Source organism: Gopherus evgoodei, chromosome 11 (genome assembly GCF_007399415.2).
Source record: "Gopherus evgoodei ecotype Sinaloan lineage chromosome 11, rGopEvg1_v1.p, whole genome shotgun sequence".
Taxonomy (NCBI): domain Eukaryota; kingdom Metazoa; phylum Chordata; order Testudines; family Testudinidae; genus Gopherus; species Gopherus evgoodei.
In genome coordinates this window covers 10940036-10952693 of record NC_044332.1, presented here as the reverse complement: position 1 = coordinate 10952693, position 12658 = coordinate 10940036, and the positions used below count along the sequence as shown (strand labels likewise).

At 43.8% G+C, this 12658-nt stretch overlaps 1 protein-coding gene across 6 annotated transcripts in view; it reads right to left on the bottom strand.

The window, feature by feature from the left end:
* Window positions 1-12658, bottom strand: part of LRRFIP1 (LRR binding FLII interacting protein 1) — a 216694-nt gene that overhangs the window by 89433 nt on the left and 114603 nt on the right. For all 6 annotated transcript variants that reach the window (XM_030579405.1, XM_030579406.1, XM_030579401.1 and 3 more), the window contains exon 2: window positions 9423-9509. In XM_030579405.1, coding sequence (XP_030435265.1) covers window positions 9423-9509 — 87 coding nt within the window. The remainder of the gene's footprint in view (window positions 1-9422; window positions 9510-12658) is intronic.

Below are 12658 nucleotides of genomic sequence, written 5' to 3'. Positions count from 1 at the left end.
CCGACCTAGGTAGCTCTTCTGTTCTTACATATTGTACTAATGGGTTCAGTTTCTGATTTCCTCACCCCAAAGGAGAGGAAGCTTATTTCAGACACATCACAGAAGCAAAGTGGAAAATTCACGATGTGACAGAGAGACTGCCGAAACTCATCAAGCCCTCGGATCGTTACCCCTTCCTGCTTCTCCACGTGGGCAACAATGATACTGCCAAGAATGACCTTGAGCAGATCACAGCAGACTACGTGGCTCTGGGAAGAAGGATAAAGGAGTCTGAGGCGCAAGTGGTATTCTCATCCATCCTCCCCGTGCAGGGAAAAGGCCTGAGTAGGGATCGTCGAATTGTGGAAGTCAACGAATGGCTACACAGGTGGTGTCGGAGAGAAGGCTTTGGATTCTTCGACCATGGGATGGTGTTCCAAGAAGGAGAAGTGCTAGGCAGAGATGGGCTCCACCTAACGAACAGAGGGAAGAGCATCTTCGCAAACAGGCTGGCTAACCTAGTGAGGAGGGCTTTAAACTAGGTTCACTGGGGGAAGGAGACCAAAGACCTGAGGTAAGTGGGGAAATGGGATACCGGAAGGAAGCACGAGCAGGAGAGTGCAAGAGGGGAGGACTCCTGTCTCAGATCGAGAAAGCAGGACAATCAGCGAGTTATCTTAAGTGCCTATACACAAATGCAAAAAGCATGGGAAACAAGCAGGGAGAACTGGAAGTCCTGGCACAGTCAAGAAAGTATGATGTGATTGGAATAACAGAGACTTGGTGGGATAACTCACATGACTGGAGTACTGTCATGAATGGATATAAACTGTTCAGGAAGGACAGGCAGGGCAGAAAAGGTGGGGGAGTTGCATTGTATGTAAGAGAGCAATATGACTGCTCACAGCTCCAGTATGAAACTGCAGAAAAACCTGAAAGTCTCTGGATTAAGTTTAGAAGTTCGAGCAACAAGGCTGATGTCGTGGTGGGAGTATACTATAGACCACCAGACCAGGGGGATGAGGTGGAAGAGGCTTTCTTCCGGCAACTAGCAGAAGTTACCAGATTGCAGGCCCTAGTTCCCATGGGAGATTTTAATCACCCTGACATCTGCTGGGAGAGCAATACAGCGGTGCACAGACAATCCAGGAACTTTTTGGAAAACGTAGAGGACAATTTCCTGGTGCAAGTGCTGGAGGAACCAACAAGGGGCAGAGCTCTTCTTGACCTGCTGCTCACAAACAGAGAAGACTTAGTAGGGGAAGCAAAAGTAGATGGGAACCTGGGAGGCAGTGACCATGAGATGGTCGAGTTCAGGATCCTGACACAAGGAAGAAAGGACAGCAGCAGAATACAGACCCTGGACTTCAGAAAAGCAGACTGTGACTCCCTCAGGGAGCTGATGGGCAGGATCCCCTGGGAAAACAACATGAGGGGAAAAGGAATCCAGGAGAGCTGGCTGTATTTTAAAGAATCCTTATTGAAGTTGCAGGAAAAACCATCCCGATGTGTAGGAAGAATAGTAAATATGGCAAGTGACCAGCTTGGCTTAACAGTGAAATCCTTGCTGATCTTCAACGCAAAAAAGAAGTTTACAAGAAGTGGAAGATTGGACAAATGACCAGGGAGGAGTATAAAAATATTGCTCAGGCATGCAGGAGTGAAATCAGGAAGGCCAAATCACACTTGGAGTTGCAGCTAGCAAGAGACGTTAAGAATAGCAAGAAGGGTTTCTTCAGATATGTTAGCAACAAGAAGAAAGTCAAGGAAAGTGTGGGCCCCTTACTGAATGAGGGAGGCAACCTAGTGACAGAAGATGTGGAAAAAGCTAATGTACTCTGATTTTTTTGCCTCTGTCTTCACAAACAAGGTCAGCTCCCAGACTGCTGCACTGGGCAGCACAGTATGGGGAAAAGGTGACCAGTCCTCTGTGGAGAAAGAAGTGGTTCTAGACTATTTAGAAAAACTGGACGAGCACAAGTCCATGGGGCCAGATGCGCTGCAACCGAGGGTGCTAAAGGAGCTGGCGGATGTGATTGCAGAGCCACTGGCCATTATCTTTGAAAACTCAAGGCAAACGGAGGAGGTCCCAGATGACTGGAAAAAGGCTAATGTGGTGCCCATCCTTAAAAAAGGGAAGGAGGAGGATCCATGGAACTATAGGCCAGTCGGCCTCACCTCAGTCCCTGGAAAAATCATGGAGCAGGTCCTCAAGCAATCAATTCTGAAGCACTTAGAGGAGAGGAAAGTGATCAGGAACAGTCAGCACGGATTCACCAAGGGCAAGTCATGCCTGACCTACTAACTGCCCTCTATGAGGAGATAACTGGGTCTGTGGAAGAGGGGAAAGCAGTGGATGTGTTATTCCTTGACTTTAGCAAAGCTTTCGATATGGTCTCCCACAGTATTCTTGCCAGCAAGTTAAAGTAATATGGGCTGGATGACTGGACTATAAGATGGATAGAAAGCTGGCTAGATTGTCAGGCTCAGCGCGTGGTGATCAATGCCTCCATGTCTAGTTGGCAGCTGGTTTCAGGTGGAGTGCCCCAAGGGTCGGTTCTGGGGCCGGTTTTGTTCAGTATCTTCAATGATGATCTGGAAGATGGTGTGAACTGCATTCTCAGCAAGTTTGCATATGACACTAAACTGGGAAGAGTGGTAGATACACTGGAGGGTAGGGATTGGATACAGAGAGACCTAGACAAATTAGAGGACTGGGCCAAAAGAAACCTGATGAGGTTCAATAAGGACAAGAGCAGAGTCCTGCACTTAGGACGGAAGAATCCCATTCACTGTTACAGACTAGGGACTGAGTGGCTAGGCAGCAGTTCTGCAGAAAAGGACCTAGGGGTTACAGTAGACAAGAAGCTGGATATGAGTCAACAGTGTGCCCTTGTTGCCAAGAAGGCTAACGGCATTTTGGGCTGTATAAGTAGGGGCATTGCCAGTAGATTAAGGGATGTGATCATTCCCCTCTATTCGACATTGGTGAGGTCTCATCTGGAGTATTGTGTCCAGTTTTGGGCCCCACACTACAAGAAGGATGTGGAAAAAACTGGAAAAAGAGTCCAGCGAAGGGCAACAAAAATGATTAGGGGGCTGGAGCACATGACTTATGAGGAGAGGCTGAGGGAACTGGGATAATTTAGTCTGCGGAAGAGAAGAATGAGGGGGGATTTGATAGCTGCTTTCAACTACCTGAAAGGGGGTTCCAAAGAGGGTGGATCTAGACTGTTCTCAGTGGTACCTGATGACAGAACAAGGAGTAATGGTCTCAAGTTGCAGTGGGAGAGGTTTAGGTTGGATATTAGGAAACACTTTTTCACTCAGAGAGTGGTGAAGCACTGGAATGGGTTACCTAGGGAGGCGGTGGAATCTCCTTCCTTAGAGGTTTTTAAGGTCAGGCTTGACAAAGCCCTGGCTGGGATGATTTAGTTGGGAATTGGTCCTGCTTTGAGCAGGGGGTTGGACTAGGTGACCTCCTGAGGTCCCTTCCAACCCTGATATCCTATGATTCTATGAGTGCTCCAAATGGATTTGATCCTAACCTCTAGAGATTATAGATCTATTGTACTTTAAACTCGTGATACATGTAATTTCACACACACACACCCTTGCCCTGTTAAAATGTTGCTGCTCTCTGGTGCATCAAAAATCTGCAATTTAGCTGAGTCCTGCCCTGCCCCCATCACTTTGTCTATTCTCTCTGCCTCTGGCTGGTGGCTTACCCAATGCTCAGCTATTTAGACATCCTGGACTGGTATTTTTGGGTTGGTGATGGTCAGTGTTCATGTCTAAGATGCACTGTTTATAGAACTGTTTTATTCTCACTAGCCATCCTTTCATGTATGCATTCCCTTTCAAAAGCTTATCAAGCAAATGTCTAAATTGTGCTTATATTTAAGGAACAATTTGTGGTCTGTGTTCCATATGGCACAGATGTGTGGTTTTTCGAGCTGTTCAGACACTGACTATGCAATCTCTACATTTCCAGTTCATATTAGTTCTGTTTTGCATTGTGCTGGCATTTCACTCAGAGTTCCAGTCAACTTCTTGTTTCTTCAGTCCTTGTGGACACTCCATTTTTAATGTTCTGGACATGTTCTCCTCCGATTCCCTGGCTTTCTTTCTTACTAGCTGGCACCAGCTGTAATTGGTAAATTTCTTCTAGGGTATCTCCATTCTCTGCTGCTAAGAATCCATACAACTCTTCTGGTGCCACTGTGCTCCCAGCCTCCCAGACAGTTCAACTGCTCATTATCAAAATAGAGATTTCTCTTCGATTAACTTTACCAATTGCTTCTCCCAAGGCTCAAAGCAACTTGTATTTTAAAAGCAACTCATTTGCTATTTTTTAGACTCGCTGCAAGGATCCTATAGACTACCAAATGTAACCTTCAGTGCCTCTTCCTGCCACTCATCCGCCTCCAGGTTTTCTAGTGCCCCACTGATTTTTTGACATATCAGCACATCTCAGAACATGGTTATTGTGTCCAGCTTGACCCAACTTGAAGCCCTGTTACACTTTTCAGGGATTTTTGTGTTTGTTTGTTCTTAAAGTGCCTGGCTTCCTGTCATATGAGACAATCACCTTGCTCTTCCCCCCAAACATGCTGGTCCCCTTTCCCCTTCCTCCTTTGTTTGATGCCATGCCCACTCACTTTACCCCCAAAATTAGCCAAACCCTGTTCTATCCTCATCACTCCAAGTGGAGAGATTCTGCCCTTTTTTCTGTTCTATCTGCCACAGCTGTGAATGTTAAATTGCCCCACTGGAGGGGTCAACAGGAGCTGAACTCAGGTCTGCTTTTAAAAGACAGAATTAAGAATCAATTCTTAACATTAATCCTACTCTACTGCAAACATTAATCAGTAGGCTGTTGCACAGTTACAATTGTTTCTAGTGGAATTATTGTACAGTTATTTTGTAGTTCTCACTGAAGTAACTTGGTAAATAATGTATCGTCACTGCACACAGAAAATTCTGGAATCAAAATAAAACAGTCTTGTATAGGCAGTCAAATGATCTTACCCCACACAAGCAACAATGAGCATACCCCAAGTAAGGTGCAATATATAACATGATTCACACATTCCTTTAAAAGAAAAGGCAACTGTGGATGGAAGAAATGACTAAAAAAGGATATTTTTAGCATCTAGGTAATGAGAAGGAATTTGTAACTATACACCAATTTTTGCCCTCAATTGTATCCATGGAATGCAAGTAAATTCTGCCAAAGGAAAGGTCGGAATTTGGCCCTCCACCATCTATTTCTCCCATTTACTAATCAGCTTTCACTACATACCTAGAGCCAGCCTTAGGCTCTACATATGGGTAGTCTGGAGAACATGGTTATGCATGTTTTAATAGTCATAATAGTAATAAAAATGCATAGCTCATTCTACATGCAATAAAATTCAAACTAAGGATTAGGATAGATATTATTTATACTAAGCTTTTATACAGCGAACTTCCTATACTGATATTAAACTATGTTACACAGATCTCAGCTTTATCTCTGTGAAACAAATATCCCCACTTAACAAATAGCCACAATGAAGCAAAGGTTGAGAGACTTCACTAATGTTCTGCACTAGTTGGATGAATTAGGAAGAGAAGCTATAGCAGAGGTGGGCAAACTATGGCCCACACCGCCCCCTGAGCTCTTGGCCCAGGCGGCTAGTCCCCAGTCCCTCCCCTGCAGCCTCAGCTCACTGCGCCTGCTCTGGGAGGTGGGGCTGTGAGCTCTTGGGGCAGCGCAGCTGCAGAGCCCGGCCTGACCCGGTGCTCTGTGCTGTGTGGTGCGTGGCTGGCTCCTGCTGGGCGCCGCGGCTGCCTGTCCTGGTGCAGCCACGCCGTCAGCCACCGGTGCTCCAGGCAGCGTGGTAAGGGAGGTTGGAGAGAGGGCAGGGGAATTCAGGGGTGGTCAGGGGATGGGGGTGTGGATAGAGGTTGGGGCAGTCAGAGGGCAGGGAGAAGGGGTGGCTGGATGGGGCAGAGGTCCTAGGGGGGCAGTCAGAAATGAGAGGAGAAGTTGGATGGGGCGGCTGGGGGCTGTCAGGGGCGGCTGGGGGCTGTCAGGGGTGGGGGTTCAAGGGGCAGTCAGGGGACAGGGAAAAGGGGTAGTGGATGGGGCAGGGGTCCCGGGAGAGCAGTCAGGAAGTAGAGGGGTTGTTGGATGGGGCAGTTAGGGGCAGGGGGTTCAGAAGCGGTCAGGGAGAAGGGGTGGTTGGATGTGGCAGGGGTTCCGGGGGGCCAGTCAGGAAGGAGAGGGGGTGTTGGATGGGACGGTGGGGGGCAGTTAGGGGCAGGAGTCCAGTGATGGTCAGGGAGAAGGGGGGCCATCACGGAATGGGGGGAGGTGTCAGGGGGGCCGGAGAGGGGGTGGGGCCGAGCCATTCTTGATTGTTTGGGGAGGCACAGCCTCCCCTAACTGGCCCTCCATACAATTTCTGAAACCCGATGCGGCCCCCAGGCCAAAAAGTTTGCCTGCCACTGAGCTAGAGGGACCAATTTCCAGTCCCCCATTCAAACCACATGGCCTCACTGTGACTGAAAGTGATTCTGTCATTTTTGTAAGGCTAAAAAAGTTACTGAACTTGCCGTGATAACATCTGAAATGTTTTGACATAAGAATTCTAACAATGTACATATTTTCTTAAATGATCCATGCTGCCTAAGCAGATCTCTCAGGGCATGTGCATTGCTTTAAGCACGAGAAAGTGCACACACATTCACTAACTGATTGGTTCTTAACTGTTATAAATGCCTCCATCAAAACCCTCTACAGTAAATAAAATGAGTGTGTTGAGTCTTAGTTATTCAGCATGGCAGCTGTGTGAATTTTACTGATTTACTGCATGTAGCTCAGGAACAGATTCGTTTTTTTCCTCTCTCTTCATAAAAGAGGTCAAATGCCCTTCTGATGCTACAAAGTGTTCTCGTCCAAGGTAGGTTTAAAAGCTAAAAAAATCTCCTGGCTGGTGGTTTAATATATGCTACAACAATGCCTTCTGACCTTCTAATATCTGTAAGACACTCTTGTCAATGAAAAACAGCATCTGTAGCCACTCTCTCCAGCTCTGTCCTCTCATAGGCCTGGGAATTAGATATCTGAAAGGTTTTTCTGAATACCGAGCACGCTAAATATAAAATAAACATGCAGAACATACATACTGCTATGCATTTTATCCCACTGAGAATTACAAAATATAGACTAGGTGTATGTTTGGTTAAGCTTATGGCAATTTTGGAAGACTTTTAGAGGACTTTTATGTACTGTACGAAGTTTTTCCACAAAATTTCATTTCAGTAGGTTTTCATTTATTAGCTCCAAGGAAATGGAGCAAAGTCTCTTGAGAGAGCTGTTTATATTTTGATAGCTATCTGAAGTGTGATCTGGGTCAAAAATCTGTCTAGGGATTGGTCCTGCTTTGAGCAGGGGGTTGGACAAGATTATCTCCTGAGGTCCCTTCCAACCCTGATATTCTATGATTCTAAGTTGCAATTTACCATTGTGCTGCTAGTAGTATCTGTTTTCAGTCTAACAGATGAGAAGAGGTCATCAACTACCTTGTAATTACTATGAAATTAGAAGGTAATATCATTATTGGCTGCTTTAATGTCTATGTGCATTTGTTATCTGACCAGTGTCCTCATTTGTTTACCCTGGATTCCTCTAATGCTGTTTAGGAAATCCTATTACTCAGGACTTAGGCACTGCAGGGGGCTCTACAATATAAATACACTGCCAGCCATGCAAACCTTTTGGCTTTGGCTGAGGCTGCACAAGAGCATTCCATTCAATCATAAGAAGCAACTGTAGCAGCAAAAGATGTCTTCATGCAACATTCTGCTCAGCCAGTGATATCTCTCCAGCAGCTGTTTCCCAATCTTCCTTTTATCCCTAACATCTCTATCCTCTTGTATTTGTTAGAAGAATCAATTCTTATAACAGCACCCAGAGGAACATCTGCCTAGTGTGCCTACTGCGCCTACTGCAAACACAGGGTGCATAAGCTTTTCTGGACAGCACTATCTTACCAATTCTAGTAACTGATCCAGATGTTTGTTCCAGATAGTGCCCTGTCAGTCCTCTTCTAGCTTTTATTCCCCCAAGATGCAAATATTGATCTCAATCACTCAATATGGGAGGAAGAGTTTGATATTTAGTACAGCTCTTGACCAGTCAAATTCAACAGGAGCAAAACAAGTCTCTCTAGGTTTATAAAACTGTTAATACAGAATCAAACTTTAATGTCAGAAGGGACCATTATGATCATCTAGTCTGACCTGCACAATACGGGCCACAGAATGTCACCCACCCACTCCTGTATCAAACCCCTAACCTATGTCTGAGCTATTGAAGTCCTCAAATCGTGGTTTAAAGACTGAGTGTAGAGAATCCTCCAGCAAGTGACCCATGCCCCACGCTGCAGAAGAAGGTGAAAAACCCCCAGGGGCTCTGCCAGTCTGCCCTGGAGGAAAATTCCTTCCTGACCCCAAATATGGTGATCAGCTAAACCCTGAGCATGTGGGCCATGACACCCATGAAAGAATTCTCTGTAGTCACTCAGAACCCATCCCATATAACATCCCATCACAGGCCATTGGGCATATTTACCGCTAATAGTCAAAGATAGCCTAATTTTGGCAATTAATTTATCCAATCATATTGGAGACTACAATTTTATTTTAACACACCCCCATGCGTAACTATTTGTCTGGCAGTAGAAAAAAGGCCAATCTTCTAAGGTGCTAGAGAGACTTGGCTGATATTGAAGAGGTACAATTTATCATGGGGGGAGAGTGACATTTTCATGAGCTTAGTTTTCTACAGTCAGTAGCTGTGACAATGGTGACCTTAGTCTGAGATTATCATTCTTTAAAAAAGACAGGTGTAATCCACACAAGGGCAATGCCACAGTCATACAGCTTGGTTTACTTTACTGCAAGGATGATTAACTAATGTCCCATCAGTACTAATTTTGCAAGAGCTATAAACGATAGAGGGATGAGTCTCCTCTACACTTACCAGATGGTTTTCTAACCAACTGCTAGAAAAAGCAACAACTTTTATATTATAAACAAAATATCTAACCCTAGTTACAAACCAATCATATATGCTCCAGTTATAATTACACTGGTTCATGAGGAACAAGTCATAGAATATCAGGGTTGGAAGGCACCTCAGGAGGTCATCTAGTCCAACCCTCTGCTCAAAGCAGAACCAATCCCCAAATACATTGCTGCTGCATAGTCCCTGCATTTTCAGACCATTTTTATCCACAATCTTAGTACCAGTACCATTTACCCATCAGAGGCCCAGCTAGGGCTATTAATATTTCAGCTAACAGAAGATTAACTAGTAATTCCAGGACCTTGGAGCCTATCCTGAGGGAGGTAGAGAAGATCAAAACACCCACTGAAAACTTTAAACGTACCTCCTTCTGCTGCCTCTCAAGTTCTTTCATTCGGATCTCCCGTGCTTCAGCTCGTGCTGCTCGCTTTGCTGCGAGCCTTGCTTCAGCCTGTGAAGAGAAGTATAATAAAACAATGTAATAGATGCCAGACAATTTAACTTGCATTTTTGTTAACTAGCGCATGAAATAAAGGAGATGACGCAGTAAGACTTTACTTGTAGTGGGAAATGATTTCTTACAGATGTATGTAATGCCCCTATCTTCTGTAACAACAAGTTATGCTTCACAGGTAGATATCTTCATTCAGACATCTTATCTATAGTATTTGTATGAATACGTATAGAGGAAACGTTTATATTAACAAAAGGTGGTAACTGGGCTCTGTCAAAATTTGTATGTTTATTTTTGAACACTTAAGTAACAGAGGCTCTGAAGAAAGAGGCATAATATTATACACTTACTATTTTATGCTGGTTATACTTATCTTTATCCCCATAATTAGATAACATGTTCACTGTCAAAAAGCATCATACATGTGTTTTCTCTTACTCTGATGTATGCACATGCATACATGAGCACCGCAGTTGACTAAACATGATCTGCATGTGTGCATGCTGTACAATGGAGACTAAAATTATTGAAGGGCATTGGTAAACCTAAGAAAATCCACTTCAGCTGGGTTAGATTAAAATATCCAAATGTTCTATTCATCTCTAAAACCTCCAGTTTGGAAATCTGTCAAGCACAGACCTTGTGAGATTTCTAGCACTTCATTTGAGTAGATCTGGAAATAACAAAATACCCTCTAGAGTGATATTTGTTATTCTTATAATCCCAGACAAAAGCTGGAAGGAGAAAGTCGAGTGAAGAAAGTCTACAATTAGCTCAGTTAGCTTTTCAAACCTCAGAAGAGACAGAAGCTCCACTCAATTTTTCCTTTAAGATTTGAGAATTTTTCCCTGAAGATTTGAGTGGGTCATCTAGCCTTAGTTAGAATCTGGCCCAGAATAGATAAAGTGAAAGTGATAATCTAAATCATGGTCACTACACATTTACACACAACTGCCCTCAACTTTTCACCCCACTAGAATCTCCAGCTAGATGCTGTGAGGACAAGTAAAGTGGTCTGACAGTGAGAATTCCTGCTTTCACCCAGAATTCCTATATCAATAGTTCTCAAACTTTTGTACTGGTGACCCCTTTCACACTGCGAGCCTCTGAATGCAACAACCCTTATAAATTAAAAACACTTAAATATATTTAATACCACTAGATACGCTGGATGCAAAGCGGTGTTTGTGGAGACAGACAGCTCGCGACCCCCCATGTAATAACCTCGCAACCCCTCCGAGGGATCCTGACCCCCAGTTTGAGAACCCTTGTCCTATACTATAGGGAAGCATCAGTCCCTCTTAGGAAGTATACTCACCATTCAAAACAGAAGAGAAAGAGGCCCTCGATAAGACAAGAAGAAGAAAGGTTCACATTAAGGTATTACCTGAGAATTAAGCAAAGCTTACCTCTAACTGAAATTATTTTTAGCAAAAGTAGCCACTTAACTGATCCATACAAGCTAATGAGTTCAAGCAATTGCATCTAACAGTCAGTAAAATCTAGAATGGACTGCATAGACTTCACAGAAACACACAGAAAAAAGTTCAATCAAGCGTAAGGACTTTTATTATGTGTCTTATTAGCAAACTCCTTTCCTCCATTTTTGAGGAAGTAAACCATCTTAATTTCACAGCATTACGTCCATGATCACTCACATAATGGGAACTGAAACTTGAGTTCAGTAGATTTAACTGAATAGCGCTGGTATCTTGATTTCTTCACAACACAGCCACCTTACTTCATACCAATACTGTAAATCTTAACTTTTCTTAGGAGCAGTAATTGTTTTTCAAGTCCCTTTTTTCCCCCAGCCCACACCTCCCGAGGCCACACACACACACACACACACACACACACACACACACACACAGCAGGAAAGGCAAATCAGAGATTTCTCTCATGGAAGATTATTGTCCTTTTTAAATTAAGATATTTGAGTTCTAAGATAATGTCTAGCTTTGCCATGGAAGAATAAAGTGCAAATATACCCGTTGAAAAACTGTCAGTACAGCAAGTCACTTAAGCTGTCTCCAAACGTGTCTCAGACCTTTGCAGTCCCAGAATGTTACAGCAAAGAATCCTGTGGCACCTTATAGACTAAAAAACGTTTTGGAGCATGAGCTTTCGTGGGTGAATACCCACTTCTTCAGATGACACTCAGCACTCTACATACATAATATGCATGCCCATAGAACCTGCAGTCTAACAACATGGGTTTGGTACTGTTCAAACATGAGTCACAGTCCCCGGTCTAAACAGTTTAGATCTTTTAACTTCAGTGGTTGAGCAGAGGCCTCTAAGATACCCTCTGTATACATTTCAAGGGCATAGATGCTTTGGAACAGGTAACACTGGTCTACAATTTTTGAGAAGTCGTCTGCTTCAGAGATAAAATGTGATATTTATTATGCATTTTGATGTGCTGAATTCAAATATGACAAAAGAACTGATTGGCTACTGTTTAAGATATTTAAGTTTTTACATTTTATGTCTATGTATAGTGTGTAGATAGTAGAGTTTTAATCATAAATTGTAAACCTAGGTCTTTTCATGTGTTTATGGTTGCTTTACATGATAATATTTCATCTGTCCTGTTTATGTAACACTTTAAAAATCAGCAAAAGGGTTATAGAAATAAAATTTATTATGAAACAAAAGGCAAAAAATTATTATGTACATAGTTTAGCCCTATTCAGTGTCTACTCGGCGCTTCTTGGCTTGTCTCTTGTATTCATTAAATGGAGCATCTCTTGTCACTGTCCAGCAATAGTCTGCAAGCATTGATGGGCTCCATTTGCCCTGACAGCCTGCCAGGAGATTCCACTGCTGTAGTCTGGAGCCCAACAGCTATGCCTTACTCTTGGGTAGTTCCAAATCCCTGACAAGGTCATTCAGTTCACCTTGTGTTATGAGGTGTGGTTCAGAGGAGAAGGATGGGAGAAAATGTGGGTCCTGTGACATTGATGGTTCAGGACCAGAAGTTTCATCCTCTTCCTCATCTGACTCAAGTGAGAATGATTCTGGTGCATCAGGACCGGCAGTCCTTCTCCGTGGGGTACTGGGCGTATAGCTGATGGAATGTTTGGATAATGCACAGTCCACTTTTTCTTCTTTGACACACCTTTCCCAACTGGAGGCACCAT